We start from the raw sequence: 24,315 nt of genomic DNA, 5'->3' as shown, positions 1-24,315 counted from the left end.
CCAATTTTTGCCCCAGAACACTAAATAGCTCCCTCAAGGATAGAACTCACAAGCTAGGGTTTAACAGGCTAATGCTCAAACCACTGAGCTGTCCCTACCCAAGCCACAAGGTGAACTGTTTTGATTACAAGATTTGGTAAGGTTGAATTTACAAAGCCTTTCTTGCTGAACATGAAAACTGCTGTATACCTTTGAAGGTCTCTGTAAAAGATTGTGTGTGTGAATGAGCAATGTATACATCAGGGAAAGATACGGTGTGAAGGCCATTGTTATAGCCAGATGGTCAAGGAAGAAGGAGTGAAGAGACTTAACGACATCAGAGAACCATCAAGGTGCATCCAAAATGAAGAAAGGGCAGATGGAGAACCTTGGAGGGTGCGGGGGGGCTGGCACCCTTACAGACAAGACAATTGATTAAATGGAAACTAGGACAGGATGACCCTCTCAGAGGAGTTTTGGAATGTTAACAGCAAAAGATAACACCAATTAAGAAGTAACCGGTCACAAACTGACACAGCAAAATCCATAGGCTTCAACAGAGAAAAAAGACTATACGAACAGGATGCTTGGCCATGGGACTTTGGGTTTGTCTTGCCACACTCCAGGAGCATCAGATCGTGACCGGCAGAGCCCTGCTCCCCTCTGCGACCAAGCTGGCTGGCCACTAGATTGATCCAGACTCTGGACTGGTAACTATACAAACATTAATTGGCGGGACTGTGTGCACGGTGTGTGTGTGTGATTGAAAAGAATATGCTAACTGTTGTATTCTCAATAAACGCGGCATGCTGCCTTCTCCCCTGTAAAGATCCTGGGTGCTTCTAATAAGTAAAACACCGGACAGCCTCCATGTTCACTGCACAGAGCGTGCCACTCACTCAGTGGCTGGCAGGGGACCCCAGGCCTGCCCTCCACTCTGGGTTCTAGTCCAGGGGCCTAGTTCCATCAGTGAAGGCCTGGGCAACCACAAACCTTCCTGCCACTCCCCTGGACTATCTCCTACCTTCTAGCCCACATACAGAGAGCCCCACATGTTTTCGTCACCATCCGAAAGTCCAAGTGACTAGGCTTTACAATGAGTAAGTGTATAGATGAGATCAGTCAACCCCGTATTAGACTACGGACTGATATAGCAGCCCCTCTGAAATACTTGCACAGGACCACTGAACCCACTTTATCACAGCCCCTAATCCCTTCCCAGGCCTGTCTCCACAACTGCCTTCCATGCAAGGCTGAGTCAGAGATTCACTCCACAGGGCACCTCCCTAGCCACTCTGCGAGCACCTCCCCTGCTTTGGGGCTTAAATAGTTTAGCAGGCCTTGTATTGGCCCTGCCCACTGGGCTGAATTACACTCACATAAGGACAAAAAAAATAGATTGCAGATTTTGCTCCATTTTGAGAGTAAATAGTACAAACTGCACAACCTCCACAACCCGTTTGTTGTCCAGGCTCTTCTCGAAATCTTGTCCTCTCTTAGCTTTTGCGACTCAGTCCTCTTCCCTCTCCAGTCCCTCCTTCGGTGCGTCATTCAGAAGATTCTCCTCATCAACCTGCCGACTGTCTGTGGGGATTCCACAGGGCTCTGTCCTGGGTCCGCTCCTCTTCTCCCTCTATACCTTGGCACTGAGCTGTTTTATTTTCCCTGTTCTGAATTAGCATAGCAGGAAGGCCAGTCCTGTTAGCCATGTAGTCGTTTCCTGTGCTTTGCTGAATTAGGGTCTGTACTTGGAGGGGTCAGTGGGGTATAATCTAGATAAGAAAGAGTGTTGAAAGTTTGAGCTCCCTTCTGCTTATGTTCTTATATTGGCCCACAGCACTCCTTTCAACAATGCTACTGGCACGACTTCTTTTCCAAATTTTATAAAATTCACCAGACTTTAAACCTCCGACAACTACATGGAATTTTGATCTTTTTTCAGAATTACATTTTCTAGGAATGGCTCAGCTGTTGAATGAAGCTAGGAGAGCTGGCCCTTGGGTATTTTACAACATCAGCTTAGTCCCACTGAACTCAATTGAACTGCCCAAATGTTGGGCAGGTCTGGTGATTTCTCAAGTCTGATTATCATTTTGGAGAAATGGAAAATGGAGCTACTATGAGGTGGGTGCATAACTGGTTGGAAAATCATTTCCAGAGAGTAGTTATCAGTGGTTCACAGTGAGGCAGGAAGGGCATAACGAGTGGGGTCCCACAGGGATCGGTTCTGGGTCTGGTTCTGTTCAATATTTTCATCAATGATTTAGATTACGGCATAGAGAGTACACTTTTAAAGTTTGCAGATGATACCAAGCTGGGAGGCTTTGCGAGTGCTTTAGAGGATAGGATTAAAATTCAAAATGACCTGGACAAACTGTAGAAATGGGAAAGGTGGAAAACCACTTCCTCGTATCAAATAGAGCATTGCCTGAAAAGGATGTTCAGAGAAGTTCACACTACCTTTAACAGTAACTACTTCCTACTCCCAGTTTTCCCGCGAACATTTGTGATGGAAAAAAATCACTACATGATGATAGGAAGTGAGCTGGTACTACGGGTGCCTAAAACAGAATTGGTGAAATTATTTAGAAATACTCATTGCAGTCAAAGTTAGATCAAGGATGAATTTGGGCCATTATGATTTTCCATGATGGTACTTTGAGAATTCACAGTTTAGACCAATGGCATGTGTTTAAAAACAAGTGCAGCATTCTCTGATAAGGCTGCTGAAATCTGCAATGTGCAAGTCATACCAACAAAGGCTTTCACCAGCTACTCAGATGACAGTAATGGGTATGTTTCAAGTTCCATGCATGGTGGATTAGACATACAACTGCAATTAAAAAAAAAGAAATATGTGTCTACAGAAGTCTCATAATTTTGTTTAGCTCTTAAAATAAATCCTACCAAAATACATACTACCTCACTGAGATAGTATGATCCCAGTAGGGTTTTGTTAACACTTATTCTACATATCAGGGGTAGAGGTGGCGGGGGTGCAGGGGAGGGCATTGTGTGTAGTTAAGTGTTTTGCATGTGTGACCCTAACAGCATCCCAGTGCAAGAGAGCAAAGGGCACATTGGTATGTGGTATTGAGTTTCAACTGGCCTGACCAGCTGACCCCAACTCACTAATGTCATAACCTGTGGCTAGAAGGTGTCATGTAAGAGCAATGAAAAGCTAATAACACACTGTCGTGGGGTCTCAGGCCATGAGGGGAGAAAGAAGGGGGAAAACACCCCCTTTCAGTCAATGTGGCTCCTAGCCTTCAGGGTCGTGAAGCGTAGCAGCCAGCGTCTATGCAGCTGCTCTTGTGTTCAGGGCAGTGAGGCCTAGTGGCCAGAGTCTATGCAGCTGGCCTTGTATTCAGGGCAGAGAGGCCTAGTGGTAGGTACAGGGAGTGGTAGGAGGACCTCAGACTGCCCTACTCCACCAGGTCCTGGGGAACTGGTAGCGCTGGTTTTGGGCTCAGGTTCCTCTCTCAATAGATGTGTTCTCTGGGCCACTTCCTATCTACCATTGATTCTGGATCCTGCAGCTCCTCCAGAGCAAGTGGCTTTCCATCTCCCTCATCCTCTGTGGATGCCCAGCCTCCATAGTCTGGGGCTCAATTGGATTCCTGACAGGAGCCTGTAACATGCATCCACTCTCCTTCGTCAGCCAGCCGTGACTGAACTGAGCTGCTCCCCTTTACATATTGCTTCCACCTGGAGCATGCCCAGCAAGGATGAGAGGGCATGACCCCCCGGGCCCAAAGTGAGTGCACCCCATCACATATACTGATCAATGAATTTATTGTGTGATGTGGATACGGGGGGATAAATTCAAAATAACAAACATATTGGAAATTATGTTACCAATATGTGTCTGCCAGGCAGTGCAGGCAGTGCAGAGCTGAAGTTATCCCACCCAGAAAGTCCATTAAGAGACAATAGGAATGCAATTTACATAGAAGGTAAACAGGACCATCAAGCCAACAAGGGGAGAAGAGAACCACACAGCATTACAGCAGCAGGAGATTGCAGGAAATAGATCAATTTGCATTTTGCAAACACCAGCAGGGGAAGAAATCAGCATGGAATTTCCTTTGCCAGGAGACTCCATGTTACCTTCTTCATAGTTTGAATAAACTTTACGAATAATGTTGCAGGGTAACCTTCAAAAGAATTCATATTAAAGGTACACTGGACTATAAAAGAAAGGAGCAAAGAACCCCAAGTTATGTTTCATGTAAGAAAGCAAAGGAACCAAATACACCGGACTTTGTGGGAGATCCTGACCTGAAGGGTGGTCAGCCATCTTGCTGGAAGTAGTGTTGTAAGAATCTGATCCTGAAGAGAGGCTGTAGCTTGTTTTGTTAAGTCTTAGTCTCTAGAAAGTGTTTTGCTTTTAACCATTTCTAACTCTATCCTTTGCACTTGAACTCACTTAAAATCCAAACTCCTTTGGTTAATAAACTTGTTTTACTTTTAATCCAAACCCACCCCTGGCTGTGTTTGATTTAAAGTGAATATCAACTCCAGTTAATGTGGCAGGCTGCTACGTAGTGTACCTAGAAAGGAACAAATGAATCTTAATATCTCTCTGAATGGTCCAGGAAAGGGGAAGATATTGGAAAGCATGCAGTTTGGGGAAAATTCAGGACTGGGAGTGTGTTTGTGTTACCGCTGCATGAGGTAATTGGGTGACTGAGACTAGAGAGGCGCTGTTCTGTTGTAGGCAGGCAGCTCGGGTCAGAGCTCTTAACGAAGGCTGCAGAGCAGACACTCAGGATACTATATGTTTGTCTGCTGACTGTTGGTGTCCAGGCTGTCAGCCACAGCCTCAGAGCAGTTAAGGCACCGAGGTTTATAGGTCATGTGAGGACATAAACCATCACTGGCCTGGATTGCACCCCAGAACATGACAGTCTGTAACACCTTTTCATATCTTAGAACTGGGGTGCTATGGGGTGATGTGCAAATACGTGTAAGAAGGAAAAAAATGTGCGGGTTTAAAATCTTTAATGCGCACAGAATGATGGATTTTTATGAATACTGGAGACAAAAACATATTTTCATTCTCTTTAGCGCACTTTCACCTCTTTCCAACTGGAAACCAGCTTATATGTCGTCATTAATATCCCAGGTGAACGTGGAAGACAGGTCTTTCATTTTCTCCTTAAAAACATTGTCAAACCTTTCGCTCTGTGCCACAGTCATTGTGTTCTTCCAGTCTCCAACGATCCCTGGGGCAGGAGACACAGAAGAGGCATTGGTGGTTAGATGTTCTGCTGCCACTTGGACATTTGATTATAATTTGAATATCACTTGTGCGCGTAAGAGGCTGTGAATGCTGCTAGTTGGGTGCAGTTCCCTTTCTCCTCAGTTCCTTCCTCTCTCATCTCCCCAGAACGTAGCTCTCTAGGGCTTTGGCGGAACATTTCCAGTCCTGAAGGTGTGGGTCAAATAACTTTGACTGCAGTGCAACTAATTTGACCCAGTATTTCTAGACAATGTCACTAATTTTGTTTTAGGAACCAGTGGTTTTATACATCTCAGTTATCATCTTCCTGTACTGATTTATTTCACTGCAAATTTTAGAAGAAAAGGAAGTAGTTACTATTAAGAGAAATATGAGCTTCTCTGAACATCCTTTTCAGGCAATGCTTGTACTTAAGAGTTTGCAGTGGTTCTCTCCTTTTTCCATACCACACTGCCCACTACCATCTAGTTGGGTCCCCCTCCTATTCAGCAGTATAAGAAGACCACAAACCCCAGACATCTATTCATGACTCTCCTATATAAGGGCTACAACATGAAAAATACCCCTCTCCTCTCAGCCACAAGAATTGTCCCATAGATTTTATTTCTTTGGCTAATTTCATACTCTAAATAACCCCTGGAAGCTGTAGAGACAAAATCAGTTCCGATACTCACCATGTGTGAAGTTTCCCAGAAGCACTAGACAGAAATGCTTTCAGTTTTCTCTAATGTTCACGTTTTAATTTCTCGAAGATGACCCTTCCCTTTTATAAGTGGCACAAAATGAATGTTACCCTCCACGAGAGCTTATTGAACATTTTCATTTTTAAAATATATGGTTACTTTTTTCTCACAGATCAAAAGACATTTGCACTACTTTGCTCAGCAAACATGTAAGACACTGTATTGAGCAAAGGAGTGCAGCTCTCTTTTAATCTGTGAGAAATGGTGCCTGATGCATTGTCGCACAGCAATGCACCCTCACTCAGCAGTCCTAGTGCCCCAAAGCCAATTGTTTCCTGGGGACAGAAAGTTGTGATTGGAAGTCCGAGGCAGCGAGCTTCAACACATCCTATGCCAGGATCTTCAGAATTAAATATTTATTAGATTTGGCTGCTTCTGCCTTACCTTTGCGAAGAAAGTGTCCTTTGCCTCGTTCCAGGAGATTGCCTTCCATGGAATTATAGTTTGCCCTGGGATCAGTTTTCATTTTATCAAATGTAGCATTTTCCACAACAGTGTCCAGCTCTTTTTCATTTAGCTGCTTTCCTAAGAATCTGCAGATTTTCAGCACAGTGCCTCTGAGATCCTGAAATGAACGTTATTTCAAAGTAACAGTTTCCCAAATAAGGAAAATAAAAGAACTAACTCAATAAAACTATAGAGTAAAGGGTAATGGGATACTTAAAGAAAGGGAAACTGAGCATAGGGATATAGCACTAAAGAATAAAGTTGGCTTCTTATTTGGAACCATCAGTCTTACTACACTACTTCATAAGCAAGATTTTAATTCCCTCTAAGAGGCTACAGCAGCATTAAAAACTGGCAGGCAAGTAGCAAGTTAAGCCATTGCAAATTCCTTCTTCATTAGCCAAAACATCCTCGTGGCCTAATGAAGAGAGAAAAGGCTCATTTCTGTGACTGTGATTACAACTGCTAGCACCATGTAAGACAAAGGTTGTCAGAATTTTCTGGCTATCTGTATTTTGGTCTGTCTGTGGCAACCTATTTTGGAAGCAGAAGGACCCCTGTTGTGTCCAGTTCTGGAGTCCACAACTCAAGAAGGCTGTTGATAAACTGGAGAGGGTTCAGTGAGTAGTCACAAGAATGATTAAAGCTTTAGAAAACATGCCTTCCAGTGACAGACTCAAAGAGCTCAGTGTATCAATGGCTATTAGCCAGGATGGGCAGGGACGGTGTCCCTAGCCTCTGTTTGCGAGAAGCTGGTAATGAGTGACAGGGAATGGATCACTTGATGATTACCTGTTCTGTACATTCCCTCTGCGGCACCTGGCATGGGGCACTGTCAGAAGACAGGGCGCTGGGCTAGATGGACCTGTGGTCTGACCCAGTATGGTCGTTCTTATGTACTTCTTTAATTTAACAAAGAGAAGGTTAAGAGGTAACTTGATTACAGTCTACAACTACCTACATGGGGAACAAATCTTTATTCATGGGCTCTTCAATATAGCAAAGAAAAATATAATACCTCTTAATGGGAAGGGTTTTTCCTCGCTTTGTTAATCAGCCTTGCTGGTCCTATTAACATGCTTCCTGCTGAAGTCAGCAGAGGGGATGCTGCTGCATCTCTACCTATTTAGCTAAGAGGTGCACTCAGATACTCCAGACCTTGTTTAGAAAGTGTGATTAAAATCAGTTTAAAATGGATTGAGTTCAACCAGAAAAAACCCATGTATGGACACTCAAACCTGACTTCTGCTAATCTAGGTGAAGTTGTTAAGGAGCCAAAAGCTAGCTGAGCTGGTAGAAAAGTGAAAAATACTAGTTTCTAAAAAAAATTTAAACTTTGAGGACTTCTGTACTTTTTCAAAGATTTCACATTGATATCTTAATTGAAAATATCAAACTAATTCTTAAAATATTGTATTTACTAAAAACCTAGTTTTGAATAGATCTTGCAAAAAAATATCATTTTCACAAAAAATTACAAGATCTTCAGTTTTGCACAAAAAAAAAGGGCCATTTTAACAAAACATCTTTTGTTCTAAAAGCAGTTTGAGATGTTCTAAAATGTAACAAACCCTCTCCTTTCCCTTTAGGATGCCTCATGGGATGGGTTGTGTAGCTGCCATCCTGCTATGCAGGAAAAGAAATGAAGTAAAGCAAGATTATTATCTTTTCTAAGTGTACTCTGATCCAGCAGATATTCTTCACTGGGAAGCAAATGATACCTCTTGTGACAAAGTGAATTAGGCTCCTATGTGCTATTGAATGTCAATGGGAGTTAAGTGGCTAACTTACTTTGGTTCTTCTGAACATCTCACCCTATGGTTCTGATTCTTCCACCCTTACTCACACTGAGAAGTACTTTTTCAAGTACTCACATTGAAATCAATGAGACCAATGTACCTTACTCTGTGAAATCAACGAGACTCTTCACAGGGTAAAGTACAGCTCAAAAAGGGTAAAGGTGGCAAAATATCACTGAAAAATGGAGGCATTTTATTTTCTGTTTCTTTCAGATATAAAAAGAACGAGGAGTAGTTGTGGCACCTTAGAGACTAACAAATGTATTTGGGCATAAGCTTTTGTGGGCTAAAACCCACTTCATCAGATGCATGGAATGGAAAATACAGTAGGAAGATACCCTACCCCATTGTTTCATGTTCTCTCTCTATATATATCTTCCTTCTGTATTTTCCATTGCATGCATCTCATGAAGTGGGTTTTAGCCCACAAAAGCTTATGCCCAAATACATTTGTTAGTCTCTAAGGTGCCACAACTACTCCTTGTTCTTTTTGCTGATACAGACTAACATGGCTACCACTCTGAAACCTTTCAGATCTAAAGTGATTGACTGGTCTCACCTTCTTCATCTCCTCATAGGTGAGGAAGAGAATATTGAAGTCATCCCTGTGGGTGTACCATCCTCTGACATGATCCAACCAGGAGCCAGCCAATACTTATGAAGGAGAAAAGTTATAGAAATAAACGTTAATGATCTCAAACAGAAAAACTGTTCAATTATTGACATTTTTGCATCCTAATACTCTCCCAAGCATCGCTGCAGAATCGATGGCGCAGACTTCCGTTTTTCAGCTTCTCTTCCCTCTGCTGTTGGGGGGATATTTGGGCTCAAAGAGATTATACTCCAGTTCCTGTTTTTATTCACAGCCTTATTCTGGATTATCTTTCACCTTAAACATGAGATAAAGGACAGGCCAAGTCCAGCTTCTCATCTAGGGATCTGAGGCCAAGTTTTGTCGTTTCCACAAACAGACAGACCATTACGTGATAACGAATACACATTGCACTGTTACCTCTAGGCTCCACTGGCACCACAGCATGGTACTTGCACCCAGCACAACATATTTGCCCTTTTTTGTCTGGATTATTTACCCGTAGATAATATTTTCCATTGCTTTTAATGGTTTAGTGATCACAAACCTAGAATTAAATTGATAGATTCCTAGATTAATAGATTCTCTGGCCAGAAGGGATCATTGTGGCATCTAGTCTGACTTCCTGTATAACGCGGGCCATTAAACTTCCCCCAATAACTCCTAAACATATCTTTTAGAATAACATCCAATCTTGATTTAAAAATTGTCATTGATTGAGAATCTACCATGAACCTTGGTAATTGTTACAGTGGTTAATTACTCTCACTGTTAAACATTTATGCCTTATTTCCAATTTAAATTTGTCTAGCTTCAACAGCCAGCCATTGAATTGTATTATACCTTTCTCTGCTAGATTGTTCCCCATGTAAGTACTTGCAGACTCTAATCAAGTCATCCCTTAAACTTCTCTTTGTTAAAATAAACAGATTGAGCTCTTTGAATCTTTTGCTAGAAGGCACATTTACTAATCCCTTAATCATTCTCATGGCTCTTCTCTGAGCCCTCTCCAATTTATCTGCTTCCTTCTTCAGTTGTGGGCATCAGAACTGGACATGGTATTCCAGCAGTGGTCACACCAGTACCAAATACAGGGGCAAAATAATCATGTCAATGTTGATGCCCAGGGTGAAACTAATCTCTTCCATTCCTCTCTGTCATTTGATACTACTTCCATCCACTCGATGGTGTTATGATCAACTATTGTGACCTCCCTGTGAAGGGTTCTTTTTAGGGTCTCTTGGGCACCCTCATTCCCCACCCTCATTTCCTCTTGACAGCTTCATGTGGGACTCTGTGTGTTGGCATCTGAAGTGCATACCCCATATAGTCCAGTCCTTCCTTCTAATTCTAGTGGAAATAAGCTGCTGGCCGGTGATTTCTTGGTTATATTTCTTGGTGATGACGTCTCTCCATCCAACGTCCAGAATCTTTGTAGGCACCTATTTTCAAAGACATCTGATTTTCTGTTGAACATTTTAGTAGATCTTTAGCTATCAATGCCATACGTTTGCACAAAGAGGTTAGTGAGTTGAAAATTCTCAGTTTTGCGTTGTTACCGTATATCTTTGATGTCCGTGTGTTGTGGAGTTTAGTGAATGAGGTGGATATTTTCTTAACCTTATTGTCACATTATTCTTGATGTTCCTGTTGACTAGAATGGTACTGCTCAGGCTGATGGATTGTTCCACTTTCTTGATGTTTTTGCCTTCTAATATGAAATTGCCGCTTGACATCTGAGTTTCAAGGATTCAACTGATTCTGAGCCCTGATTGACCTGCAGGTTTTGCCAGGTTGTCTTTCTTTGTTTGTAGCTTTTCCAGGGTATTGCTCAGTAGTGTCTCAGTCTAGGTCTCCTAAGCTTTTGCCATCTGGGTATCAGTTTTTCTGTTACTAACACACTTCTTCATTATCCTTTCTATGGCAATGCCAAACAAGAGCAAAAATAACATGTGGTCCACAATGAACCACTCTCTTGTCAGGTTGTTCACTCTGATAGAGCAACCTTGCATCTCTGTACATGGCCGGTATGGTGTTGATGGATTTAGAGGGAATTTCGCAGGACTGAAGAATATTCCGCAATGCACGCCATGCTGGCTGTCAAATACCTTTTGAAAGTCAATGATATCAATGATGAAGGATACCTGGAATTCACTGAATTGTGCTTGGTGTCTGACTTAGTTCCTGCAAGCACTCTGTTCCCTTCTAGAGACATACACAAGGAACCATGGAATTTGACAGATGGCAAAACAAAAAAAGAAAACAATTGCATCTGCATGAGTTGGAGATTCAGGTCATCTGTCCAAGATACAAGGGCACATCAAGCCGCAGATGACAACAGCAACCAAAACCTTTGCATTGCCAAACTGAAATTAAAACTGAGAAAGACCAATGTTAAAAGAAAGTGGCAAAGAAATCAATAATCTAAAACTGAAAACAAAAATGTGCTCTGAGAAATTCCAGCGTGAACTATGGAACAGATTTGGGGTGCTGACAGAGGCAGAGGAAGGTGAGATAGAGATTGGACCTGAAGAAAAATGCACAGTGCTCTGAGACAACGTGATTCAAGCTCCAGCAGTCAGCACACACACAGAGCAAGGACTGAATAAGCCAAGAGACCTCGCATCTCAACAAGGAAAGAAAAGCACGGAAAGGAAAACTCCTGAATGCTAAGAAAAATGAAATATTAGAAGAAGCAAAGGGAAAGTACAAGACAGCAGACAAAGCAGTGAGAAGTGTGGACATTTCAAAACAGGAAATGGGCCTATAAAAAGCCAAGATGAAAAAAGGCTTACAACTGAGGTGTAACAGAAAGACACGTGGGCAGAGCATGTCAGACAAGTCGTCAACAGCCTCAGCCCCAGATATTGATGAAACATGTGAACCTAAACTACTTGGCATTAAGACTGATGCAACAGAGATGTCAGGAATACAGGCTGCAATTAAGGAGCTGAAAAACAACAAAATGGCAGGAGATGATCAAATCACAGCAGAAAATCGAAAAGAACTGGACCCCACTACCCTAATAAAACTGACAGAACTGTTGCAAGTTCTGGGGAGAAGAGACCCCTCCTGGCAAGTGAAAACATGGAATCGTTGGCAGAGTACCTAAAAAGGGTGATCTCACTGATGGCAATAACTGGAGAGGAGTCACACTACTCTCTGTTGTAGGGAAAATCATCTGTAGTGTGATTCTAAACAGGACAAAAGAGGCAGTGGATTCAAAGCTTGGGGCAGAAGAGGTTGGATTCAGGCCCAAAAGCTCCTATGCAGATCAGATAGTCACACTAATTCCCATAATAGAATAATGTGTAGAATATATTTTACTATGTACTGAAATTTTCAGTGTGCCATAAGCTGCCTTAGTGAAAATGTTGCATTGTCAGAGATATTAAGAGAGACGCCAGGAGCTAGATAGGTTGCAGCTGAGTCTTTTGGCTCTTTGGAAGGTAGAAATAGTGGTTTGGGATTGCGGAATAGGCATAATAATTGTGGAAAACTACTAAACCAGAAAATTAATTGTGGAAAACTACTTCTGTGTGTTCTCTGTATAGCGCTCATCCTCATCTCCTCCCGTGTGTTATCTGAGCGCCTAAGTGGAGTTGAAATGTGTTGAAATGTTCATAGGTTTCAGAGTGACCATCCAGTTGAGATACATGAGGCTACTTGTACTTTATTGGTGCAATGCATGTGCCTATGCAGCCCCCCTGGACTACCTTTGCTCAAAATCTCTATTGTGAGCTGTGAATGATACTGCATTTATTGCAACCTTAGACCCCAGGTTGTGAGGTGTGGGCCAGGATTTTGACCAGCTCCACCGTCTAAGTAATTTACCCACTCAGATAGAAGAAAAGGAGTACTTGTGGCACCTTAGAGACTAACAAATTTGTCTGAGCATAAGTGAGCTGTAGCTCACGAAAGCTTATGCTCAAATAAATTTGTTAGTCTCTAAGGTGCCACAAGTCCTCCTTTTCTTTTTGTGGATACAGACTAACACGGCTGATACTCTGAAACCACTCACATAGGTTACTCAGACTGTGGTCAGTGAGCACGGTTTGGCCTTTGAGCAGTAAATGAAACCTTACCTTTCCCAGCTAAAAACCTCTCCAGAAAAATATTAAAATCTGGTATTGTCTCAAGTAGGACTGAAAGGCTGGAAAAATGAAAATAGGAAACCACAACGTCCTTAGGGTTTCTGGCTACATAAATAACCTGCAAGGTAAAAAGAGTGACAGTCTCAGGTAGATTAAAGGGACACAATTAACCTACAAATCGGTGGTTTTATAAAATTGCTATTGCTGCAAGTAACATTAAAATCATTATATCTGAAAAGGGCTAGAATAAGTACTTCAGTAAGTATTTTATCCTGATTTAAATGAATGGGATTCTTTTTGTGTCTTTGCCAGCATTTCCTGTACAATCAGTGGTGTTATTGCGCTTCCTTAATTGCAAAGACCATCATACACATGCATAACTGTCTACATATGAGAATACCATTGACCTCAATGGGATTACTCACTGTTGTAAGGTTAAGCACATGAGTAAGTGTACTTAGAATCAGGTCTTCAAGTCATGTCCAGTTATTTATATGGGTCTTTCACACAGCAAGAGGGGAGCAAAACCATTTAAAAATCATGGGAAATGTGACAATAAGCAGCACAAAAATTAACAGGGAGTGCAGTTGCAGTGTACTATCTGAAAAGAATGTAAACTTGAATAAATTCATTTGATTTTGAGTTCCTTTTTAATACAAACACTATTAAGTCAGCAACCGATATCTATTTGTGTGTGTTGTGTTGGTATATTGGTAAAGTATTTCAGAGAAAAACATATCCTCTGACTAGAATCCTAGTAAGCATGAATTTACTGCTCTTTTAAAAAAAATTGCAGCTGGAGATATTTTTAGAGAATTGTAATGGATACAATGTTTAAAAAGTAATGCTAAAATGCACTGCTGAACAGCACAACCAATTTCTTCAACAACTTGGAGCTGAGAATTTCTGGAAAACCACACAGACAGCTGAGCCATATGGTGGTGCACAGTAAGAACAGACAGCCAGAAGCCATGAAGAGAAAAACTCCCTGCACCATCAATGTGGTCTTAAAATTGTGAAAACCTTCATGAGCCGTGTAAAATATACATAAGCAATACAAGATTTCCCAAAGTCTGTAGTTCAAATTGTGCTCTGTGCAGCTTAGGAGATGCTGTTGTTCCATTTACTTTTACCGTCCCTGTAACTTTAAGGAGTCTTTCTGCATGGGAAACGGGGCTGAGCTATAAAGCCAATCAGGAGGAAGGTTCCTATGGATTGAGAGGTTGCAGTGACGGAGCTCATGCAGTGCAAGCTCTGCACCATGCATCTGCTCATCTTATTATAGGTGTTACTGCAACAGAGAGAAGGAAGCTGGAAGGGTGACTGTGAAGGGAGTCTCATGGGGAAGTGGGTGCACGGCACATGCCACCTTTCATGGGAGATCCAGGTAGCAGTGTAAGAGATTGGCATCACTCCCACAAGGCAGTTCTCACACTTTCTCTACAATTACATTGATAACATAAGAGCTTACAGTTACATAGCTACATACATCACAACAAAACCACTGTAATTTACAATATAACATGCAGACTGTAATGATCCTAACCCATCAATAATGCCCCTTTTAGGGTGAGCTGTCATGATGAGGAAGAAGCAGCTCCGTTTCTTGGCCCAGAGGTCAAGCACAGCAGTCCCATGAAAAATGGGATCTCCACTGAAACTGGACACTGAAGTCCTGAGGTCTTGATTGAACTTGTTTTCCCCCCTTTGGCTGGGTCTAAGGACATGGAATGGGGCTTTGGAGGAAGTGAGCCCCATCTCCATCCAGGGGAGATTTGCTTTTGGAAGGGCGATTGTGAGGAGGGCAGACAGTCTGGCCCAGAGGATTTAGACTGATTTATTGGTGAAAGCTACAAGTTTTCCTCGATAATGTTAATTAAATTATAAAAACAGCAACACCTACTTTTGCTCTCCTGTTCCTCAGATCTCTTGGAACTAAATAGTAAGGCAGGTGAGTAGTAAAGAGACGAGGTGATGGACGATGGACATAATCAATATTATGTATGTTATACTCCAGCCATGGGACTCTGTCTACTGTTTGCACATTTTCTGTTCCATCTCGATGGCCTTCATGATGAATCAAGCTCAAAATATTCTGAGTCCACACAGTCCCTGGGAAAGAAAATAGCCTTCTTTGAAACAGCTTTGATGCTAATTTGATTTGTAATGTCACGTAATAATCTGCCATAATCACAATCTCGTCAAAACTGTGTCTCATTCTACTTTATAAATGAAGTACAAAAATGTGTCTTCAAGGGAATCCATTAATGCAGCAGGGGTGGGAATCCAAACAGCATTATATTTTTGTACATTTTAGTATAAAAAATCCTGTATCTATCTATGTGCTGGTCAATAACTAAATCTTCAAATATTTTTACCTAGGCTATTCAGGTTCCCCATGGAAACGGTGATTACGACACACAGTTTTTCTCCCTCTGATGTAGCCTCAGTGCTGCGGCATGACTGTCCATTCCAGTAATAACCAGTGGATTCACTGGCCCTATCCAAAGCACCCTGTATACTGTTGTTCTGAGAGTTTATACGTACCCCTATTCCACTCCCGCAGTGGAAGAGCACCGGTGCTACTTCAGGGCTCATGCAGAAGGTTCACACGGTCTGTCCTGTCTGAGCATGTTACATGACCTGTCAGCAATACAGGGAATTCTCTACTAAGAAGGGCCAAGGGTACTTTAGTGACCAGAACTGGACATGCCAAAAGCTGTGTTACAATGTTTAGTATCCAATGGGGTATAGAGTCCTTCTCTCTAAGCTCCTCACAGAGGAGTTGGTTCTGCTATATTATAACTCTTCAGCTGCAAGTAATTCTCAAACCTCATAGGCAGGAAGAGGTGCTATTCTTGTTTGAAGAAAATATATCACTGCGAAGTCTGAGAACAAAAATGCTGATCACCTGAGTACAGGTAGTTGGTAGTTCAGCTTGAATACTCTGTGACAGGCCTGGGATCAATCTGGGGCGGCGGGGGTGTTTAGAAGATGGTTGTCTCAGGGGAGTCTGAGGTTTTGTATTTGTGTCTAAATTCATTAGTCTGAGCACTCACACCACCTTCCCTTTCCATGAACTTATTGTTTCCAGAATATTGCTGACATAAGTGTTTACAAAAGGAGATAAAAATAGTGGTCGACTACAGAAAGAAATAGGTGCAGTTTATTATAATACATATTTGGGCATAGCTTTGGGCAATATTTGCCCAGTTCAAATGTACTTTGCAGATTACCTCTAAAGCTTTAACCTGCTGCCATTGCTTAAACATAGGGATGAAACTGAGATAATGTCTCCAATAAACTATTGGCAGTTAATAGATTTTAAACTGCTACCACCAAAAATAGGTCATAATGATGGTCAATAAGCTTGTTGGAAGGGGGCGAGGAGGGTCAATAAAGGTTTCAGACAAAAATCAGATATGATTTTCCTAAAGGGAATCAAGCAATCAGTCTTACCTGATTTTGGATAAGTAACTACAAATACATCACTGTCTCTGATTTCAAAATCCTCCAGTGAATCTATGTATTCAGGTGTAACAAAGTGTGGTTGGAAATAAATTCCTTTATGTTGGAACAAAAATTCTTCTGATGGCTCCATTGTTAACTCCATTTCACTCATATGTCAAGAATCTGCAGGTTAGAAAATTTAATTTTATATCCTTTTTATTTTGGTGTCATCTATCCTTCAGGACAAAACTTTCAGGACAACATAAACAAAACAGATCCCTTTTTGATAACAAAATGTATATTAAGAAAAACAGCAAAGTGAATGACAGCATAGAAATGGCACTTTTAGGGACTGGCATGAGAACAGAATATCTTTGGCAGGTAAAAGTGCTGTGTAATACGTTGTATTTGGGTTCTTTACTTGTATAAAGTGTCTGGTTAGGCACCAGTATTGCTTCACGAATTATCTAACGTTACAGAATCCATGTCAATGGGCACTTAAAGTCAGAGCTACTCAAGGAGCTCACCACGTAGTCCAGTGCTTTCTATGAGCGACGACTTAGTCCTTGTGCACAACCAGAGGAACGAGGCTGCAGTTCAGTTAAGTTTGTGTCTGGAATTTTGTTCACTCCATCTTATTATTTCTGATTCTCTCTCTCATATTTCTCATATGTTTCTCCCCGTCCCTTCTTGTCTAGTAACATAAGTTCAGCAAAATTGGAGGGAAGGAGAGGAAATTTCTTTCCTCTCAAGAGTTTTCTTTGATAATTTTATTTTTGGCTCCTATATTTTATAAGATCCCAAACCTGTCAGTCAGTGACATCATGCCACATACGTGCCAGTGGAGCACATTGGCTACGTCCTTCCAACAGAGAGCAGAGAGACAAAGAAATTGGAGTAAAATGACCTTCTAGAGGATTTCACCTCATATGTCTCTTACAGTATTTGAGTTGGAACAGAAATCTCCATGTAGTTTATCAGAATAAGTGAATTGATACCCAGGTCTCTCTCTTTCAGGCTTTCCAATAAAAGATGTCTTTTTTGTGGTATACAACTAACAAAGAGGTGTGTGTGGTGTGGGGAAAAAACCCTTGTTAGTGTCATTAGACAGCATACAAGGCTCAATAAGAGTAATTGCACAAGCGAAGTCAGTGATATGACTTAGGCCTGGCCTACACGACAGAGTTAGGCTCCATGTAAGGCGGCTTATGCAGTGGCCTGACATCCTGAGTTCCCGGGGGGTGCTCGACCCCCACTCCACCCTTTCTCCCAAACCCTCGCCCGGCCTCTTCCTCCACCCCTGTACCACCTCTACTGCTCCCCCAGTGCCTGCTGCACGCCACTGAACAGCTGATCCACAGCAAGCGGGAGGGTTGGGGGGATGGGGAGGAGCTGATCGGAGGCTGCCGGTGGGTGCTGAGCACCTGCTATATTTTTTTCCATGGATACTCCAGGCCCGGAGCACCCACGGAATTGGCGCCTATGAGCGTATGGCAAACTAATTCTGTCAGTGTACAGACGACAGCCTTGCTCCCACCAGCGTAAGTGCCCTACTACACTGACCTCATAACTTCACCTCCAGGAGAGGCGTAGGCCTTATGTTGGTGTCGTTAGGGCGATGCAGAGTCTGTGAAGCACTGTGTTCCTTACATCCGCTGTTGGCTGTCATTCTTGTCAATCTGACAGCTTTGACAAGAAAGGCTGGTAGGCTCCTTGCTGTAAATCCAACGCCCAGCTCACAACTTAGGCTGTCACCCCACGGCAGGTGTGGGGCTTCATCAGGAGCCCAGCTGTCGCCTGGGCTCCCTGCTCTGAACCAGGCTGCTGCCCGGGTTCCCTGCTCCCCACACTGAGCCAGGCTGCCACCCGGGCTCCTAACTCCCTGCTCATGGCCAAGCTGCCACCCAGGCTCCTGACTCCACACTGGGAGCCCAGCTACTGTCTGGGCTCTCAGTTCCCTGCTCCCTGGGCTCCTGGCTCCCTGTTCCCCAGATGGCAGCCAGAGAGGAGCAAGGAGTCTAAGCAGCAGCTGGGCTCAGAGCAGGGAGCTGGGAGCCCGGGAAGCAGCTGGCCTGGGAGTGGGGATCTGAACTGTGGTGGCAGATGGGTTCCCAGCAGGGAGCTCCCTCTGGAGATAAGAGCCTTGTGCTCTCAGACCCCCACACTGCCCCTCTTAAATGACTACGAACACTCCTGGTAAGGACGTGCCCCACAGAGAGGAGTATAGTGGGGACATAAAACACCACAATAGTTACTATGGTGGCTGCGTATCAACATCAGTTTGTAGTGTTGACATGCCTTTAGTTGTGACCAAGCAGGAGGTGCAGTCATTGGCCAGGAGATGACAGTCCTGCTCACAGTCTCTCTCATCCAGCTGTTTCAACTTGAAGGAGCAACAAGCTGAACAACGCAGGGTATTTTATACATTTGCTGTTGGATGGAGTGACCTGGTTCTTCTTCTTGGCAAAGGTGATGCAGCCCAATCCGAAAGTGACCTGTACTCAGGGGTGAAAGTAACTTAAGGGACTTACTGGTATGTATGGCTGGGGTCCTGAGTGGGGAGGGAGAAGGGGGCAGAGGGGTGCTCAACCAGAAAGGGCAGGGTCTCAGACAGAAGGGGCGGGGCCTTTAAATCCCTGTACCCTTTAAATTGTCGCCACTACCCTAGGGCTCAGACAGTGGGTCTCTGGCAGTGATTTAAAGAGTCAGGGGCGCCGGCCGCTGCCAGAAGCCCAGGGCCCTTTTAAATTGCTGGCCTGGGGAAGCTTCCCCCTGCTGGTACAGTCCGCGGTGTACGGGCTCTTGCTGGTATGCCGTACTGGACCATACAGGCTTACTTTCACCTCTGCCTGTACTTCTGGCAATGAGTTGAAATGTCCAACCATGAGATGAGTTGTGTCTCTTCTCATCATCCAATGAGAAAACAAGGCATCTCCTGTTTGACTGTGATGGGGTGGGCACCCCACACCAGCCCTGATAGAGTTGACGAGGGCCTGAGAAGTCCATTAGGTTACCTGGTGTCATCTGTGAGAGGGAGGGCCAGGGTTAATTAAGAGTAAAGCCCAACTGGGGGAAAGGCTTGGACAGCACTGTGGGCGGGGCTACTCAGGAAGAGCAGTGCTTTAAAAAGCCCGCTCCTAAGCGACCAGAGGAGCTAGCAAACAGGGGAGTTTTGCAAGGGAGTTGTTGTGAAGGGGAGCGTTGGGGGGGGCTACATACATGTAACATTCCTTAAACTTCCTTAAGCTTAAGCCAAAACACACACACACATACCCCCAATAAAAACAAAACAACAACAAAGGAACAAGCTGCAGGAATAAAAAGAGAATGCAGGCAGAAACCCAGCAACAGAGTGGGGGCTGCCCAATTTATTGCACCCAATGCAGCACATATGATTACATCCCCTATGGGCAGGTGGCGTATGTGTGCATTCAGTGCAAGGAACTCCTGGACCTCAGAGACCGTGTATGGACTCTGGAGACCGGGTGGCTGAGCTGGAGAAACTAAGGGAGACAGAGTGATACACAGATGAGACTTTCCGTGACATAGTAGAATGGTCCCAACCCTGGTCTGACAGCCTCTGTGCTGTTGAGGAGGATGAAAGTTTCAGGGAAGGAGAACACTTCCTCCTGCACCTCAACCTCCAGCCCTGAGCCCCCTCCTACACCCAAGCTCCCTCCCTCTTAGTTTAGCAGAATTTGGCTTACCGGGACCCCCCATTCCCCTAACATGTCAATAACAAAGCTTTTACTGTATCCAGGGGTGGCCCTAGACTAGCTACCAGAAACTGGCGCCCGAGGTGAACCATGCAATCAGTGCCCCTACCCTCAAACGCCAAGGACAGATCTAGGCTGACATTTTTGGTATACTGGGAAACATTTTGCCCCTTTTTTACTCTTTACTTTTACTCTGTTTTTTTGTTGTAAACAGAGGCTTACTTATTCAGTTTCTGAGTCCATCCATCTGTCCAACCAATGTTTCTGAGATCGGATAAAATAGAGACACGAAATTTTCAGAATAGATTTTTACGTGACAGCTAGATGATATTTCAGTCCGATTTCAAATAAAAATGTATTAAAATGTTAATTATAATTTTTATTATTACAAATCCAAAATCATCCATTACACTATCCTGTTTTAACTACCATTACCACCACATCCAATATAGAAAGAAATAAGAAAACTCTGCAATGAACATTAACCTGTATTTACAAAACACTCCAAATAAAAAACACTCTGTGCTCTTAAAACATGACTTTTCTTGCTTTAAGTTTTGAAAATTCAGTCACTAGTTCTTTTAGATCCAGTTTTCCAGCTATTTCATGCTCTATTGACATTGTGGCAAGTCCAACAAGTCTCTCTTGCACCATTGTTGAACACAAATATGTTTTTATCAATTTTAACTTTGAAAAGCTACATTCCCCACTAGCGCCGGAAACTGGCAAAGTTAAAAGAATGCATAAAGCTATAAAAATGTTTGGAAAACTGTCTGAGAGTTTATTTGCACAAACAAACTTCAGTACTTCTTCAGGAGTGGAATGTTTCTTAAGTCATCTTGAAAAAGCCTGACGCTCACTACACAAATCTGTGGCATTGATGTCTTTTGAATTTTCATGAGTCAATGCCGACTCCAGTTTTATACAAAATTCTCTTATCTGTTTTGCTGTTTTCTTTTGCAAGCTGTGGATATTATATAGAAAGCCAAATACTGACTCTAGCTGCTGTATCCGTTGAAATCTTCCATTGACCAAGTGAATAGCAGCATCAAGGACTGCAAAGTAGAAATTCACTTTGAACCTCTGTTTTGGGTTCTGAATGAGTGTGTCTCCTCCTTCATACAAAAACTGCTGTTTCTTTTGCCGAATGTGAACTGGCTCTGGTTCAAATTCTGTCAGAAAGTCTATTTCTTCAGCAAGCTCAAGAGAATCTACCAGTGTTCTTTCAAATCCTTCATCACTTCTGAATTCCTCCAGAATATTTTTAGTTTGCTGCAGTTTTTGAATAGCAAAATGTATGTTCAAGTTCTTTTTCTGAAGCTGCTTACTAGTGAGATTAATCTCAAAAAGGATGTTACACCACAAAATGAGTGCAGTCATAAATTTGAACTCGGAAAGGCCATTTGGAAGAGCTTCTGCGTCTGAATGTGCCATATTGCCAGATGATCCAGTAAAGGTAATATAATCAGAAATTTCAATTAGGGTATCATAAATGTTTCCAAGTTCATAGCAAAGGGCCTTCACAGCATCAGTGTGACTCTCCCATCTTGTGTGACTAAGTGGTTTCAGAGTCAGAGAATGTACATGGCAAGTCAGAATCTCCCAATGGTGTGTTGAGCCTGAGAAAAACACATAACCACGTTGCACCAGGTCAAAGAAACTGCCTGCCTCCAAACATCATCTAGCAGCATCAGTGACAACCAAATTCAGAGAGTGCACACTGCAAGGAACGAAAAAGGCCCTAGGATTGATTTCCATCATTCTCCTTTGCACACCGTTGTCTTTACCCTTCATATTACTCCCATTATCATAGTGTTGGCCACGTAAGTTTTCAATAGATAATGACATGGTTTCAAGCTCTTGTAGAATAGTTTCAGTCATCCAGTCATCTCCTTCAGTGGTACAAAACCCAAAAAATGTTCCTTTATGAGGAACATTATCTGCATCTGCAGACTTTTCCATATCCACAAAACGAATGATCATCGTCATTTGTTCAACATGACTCACATCTGGTGTACAGTCCAGTATTATTGAAAAGTATTTTGCCGAGTGGGCAGCTTCTACAATTTTCTTTTTAATGGCATTTGCTAGGATTTGAATCAGTTCATTCTGCATATTTTTTCCTAAGTAATGAACCTGTGTTTCATGATCAGTTATTTTACGTAGATGCTCCTTCATGACTGGATCAAAGAAAGCTAGGTATTCGACAAATTTTTAAAAGTTTCCGTTACCTGGAGTGTAAAATTTTTCATTTCTACTGTGGCCATGGAATGCTAAATTTTGCACACTGAGAACTCTCACTAAAGCAATCAGACGCTCTAATATTTGTTGCCAATATTCTTCTTTTTCCTTGATCACATGTACATTTTCTTCATCGATAGTTTTTCTTTTTTTCAATCGTAATTCAAGTTCTTTCCAATTTTGAAAACATTCCAGATGTTCTGTACTTCTTTCATGTGAAGAGAGAATTGAAGATATGTTTTTCCAGTTTTTCGAACCATATTCAGTAGATGATGTACCAATTGCTTGATTTCTAAACAGCTTGCAGCAAAAGCAAAACACAGAGTCCTTCAACACTGAACATTGTAACCAGTATCGATGAATTTCTTCCCCATTAATGAGTTTCCTCTTGTAATGCTGAGCAGAGAATTTTCTTTTATTTCCATCCTTAGGGGAGGGAAATTTGTGAACTTGTTCGGATCCATGTTCCATGAAAATTTGTCACACACTCTCATCACATCTGGGCCATGAAACTGGGTCCCCATACTGTAACTTGTTTGTAACTTCCTCATCCTTTCTTCCTTCTACTTCATTTACTTCAATTTCTGCATGTGTCTCTGAAGGTGAATAAATATTCTCCACTTCCATATCAGTCTGATGCTGTGAGCTGTCTTCATCTAGAAGTAAGTTTCCATCAGCTTGAGTTTCCAAACTGCTTTTTTGTGGATGTGAGCTTCCCTCATCTCGAAGTAATGTACCTTCATCTTGATGTTCCAAACTGCTTCCACGTGGATGTGAGCTAACCTCCTCTCCAAGTAAAATTCCTTCATCTGGATGCTGTGAACTGCTTCCATTTTTATTTGGATTAAAGAGAAGATATTTCAGGAAGGATCGCTGCTGTTTTGCTTGGTCCTTTTCCTTCTCAGCCTTTTGTTTAAGATACTCAGCTCCTGAGGGTTTTCTTTTTCCTCTTTCTGCCATGGAGCATTTGAATATTGTTATGTACTGTGCTCCTGACTGCAAGCATTATAGCGTTAAGGATGGCTGACACATCTACGACATGGTTGCTGATTTAAAACACATGGCAGCCATCCCAACATGTACTTTCACTGCTTAAAGGTTCAATGATTAGTAACATACACTCACTTATCTATTAAAACAGTTAGTTACAGCCTTTACATGGAAACAAAATGACCTTTTTTGATGTTATAAACCAGTTGTTTGAAAGTAATCCCCTTCCTCTTTTAGGGACCTTATTTATTCCATGTGAACCAGTTATAACAAAGAAAAGTTCATAATTATACAGCCCAATAATAACGTTAAGGTTTAATAACGCTTCCTTTTACCTTCAGGCTGCACTACAAACTCTACAGAAGTTTTCAGCCTGATGGACACTGCAAAAGGGCTGGTCTAGGGTGGTCACTCATATGCAAGAGTACAGGAGTTATAACCTTTCTACAAATCTCAAATTCCAGCACTGATGTGTAGAATGGCATCAGGCCAGCCAGGTGCAACAGTTGTACGCCTACACAAACCTGTTTCTCCCTTAACTTTTCCATCCATCTCTGCTGACACAGCAGGAACTATCTATTGCCAGTTGAAAGCTCCATCTTCATGCACATACTGTAAAACAAACGATGGCTTAGATTACATTTACTTTCACAAGTCAACTCTTTAACACACACTGGAGTTGTGACTTCGTTGTTGGATAACCACACCAAAAAAGCATTTAAAGATCAGATTCCCATGCCACTCAGCTTATTGCCAAAGAACAGCGTTGGAAAATATTTCCACTGCATACAGTTCACTGCTGAAGCTCATAAGATATTTAATTCATTCACAGATTTACTGATGGAGCTGTTTTAGTAATATATAATAAAATAATGTTTACCTTCTCTGCTCTATTTCTGCTGCTCCAAGACACAAGCCCACACTCCTGCCTTCCACTTGAATAAACAAGACTGATACTCACTCCTAGAAACAGGAGACTACTTTTTTTTACAGCTCGTGTGCAACCTGATTGGAATTTT

At 42.4% G+C, this 24,315-nt stretch overlaps 1 protein-coding gene across 2 annotated transcripts; it reads right to left on the bottom strand.

Moving 5' to 3' along the window:
* Positions 1-4,972: 4,972 nt before the first annotated feature.
* LOC142071550 (amine sulfotransferase-like) lies at positions 4,973-24,280 on the bottom strand. 2 transcript variants are annotated; one of them, XM_075126654.1, is made up of 8 exons: positions 24,177-24,278; positions 23,821-23,908; positions 16,359-16,532; positions 14,803-15,011; positions 12,891-13,017; positions 8,773-8,867; positions 6,352-6,532; positions 4,973-5,207 (listed from the first exon to the last, which is right to left on the bottom strand). In XM_075126654.1, exons 3-8 carry the CDS (start codon positions 16,519-16,521, stop codon positions 5,083-5,085), a joined length of 900 nt encoding a protein of 299 aa, XP_074982755.1. In that variant the 5' UTR covers positions 16,522-16,532; positions 23,821-23,908; positions 24,177-24,278; the 3' UTR covers positions 4,973-5,082. The 2 variants fall into 2 exon arrangements, with proteins under 2 accessions (XP_074982755.1, XP_074982754.1); XM_075126653.1 differs by lacking the exon at positions 23,821-23,908 and having other exon boundaries at positions 24,177-24,280.
* Positions 24,281-24,315: the final 35 nt, after the last annotated feature.

Source organism: Caretta caretta, chromosome 3 (assembly GCF_965140235.1).
Source record: "Caretta caretta isolate rCarCar2 chromosome 3, rCarCar1.hap1, whole genome shotgun sequence".
Lineage (NCBI taxonomy): Eukaryota > Metazoa > Chordata > Testudines > Cheloniidae > Caretta > Caretta caretta.
This window is presented reverse-complemented; position numbering and strand designations above follow the sequence as displayed.

Excerpts from the sequence above, each read along its gene's own strand:
- LOC142071550 (XM_075126653.1), bottom strand. The coding sequence starts at position 16,521 with ATGAGTGAAATGGAGTTAACAATGGAGCCATCAGAAGAATTTTTGTTC. Across the intron at positions 6,533-8,772 it reads CCTATGAGGAGATGAAGAAG|GATCTCAGAGGCACTGTGCT; the intron begins GTGAGACCAGTC and ends CGTTCATTTCAG. Across the intron at positions 5,208-6,351 it reads AGGACACTTTCTTCGCAAAG|GGATCGTTGGAGACTGGAAG; the intron begins GTAAGGCAGAAG and ends CTCCTGCCCCAG.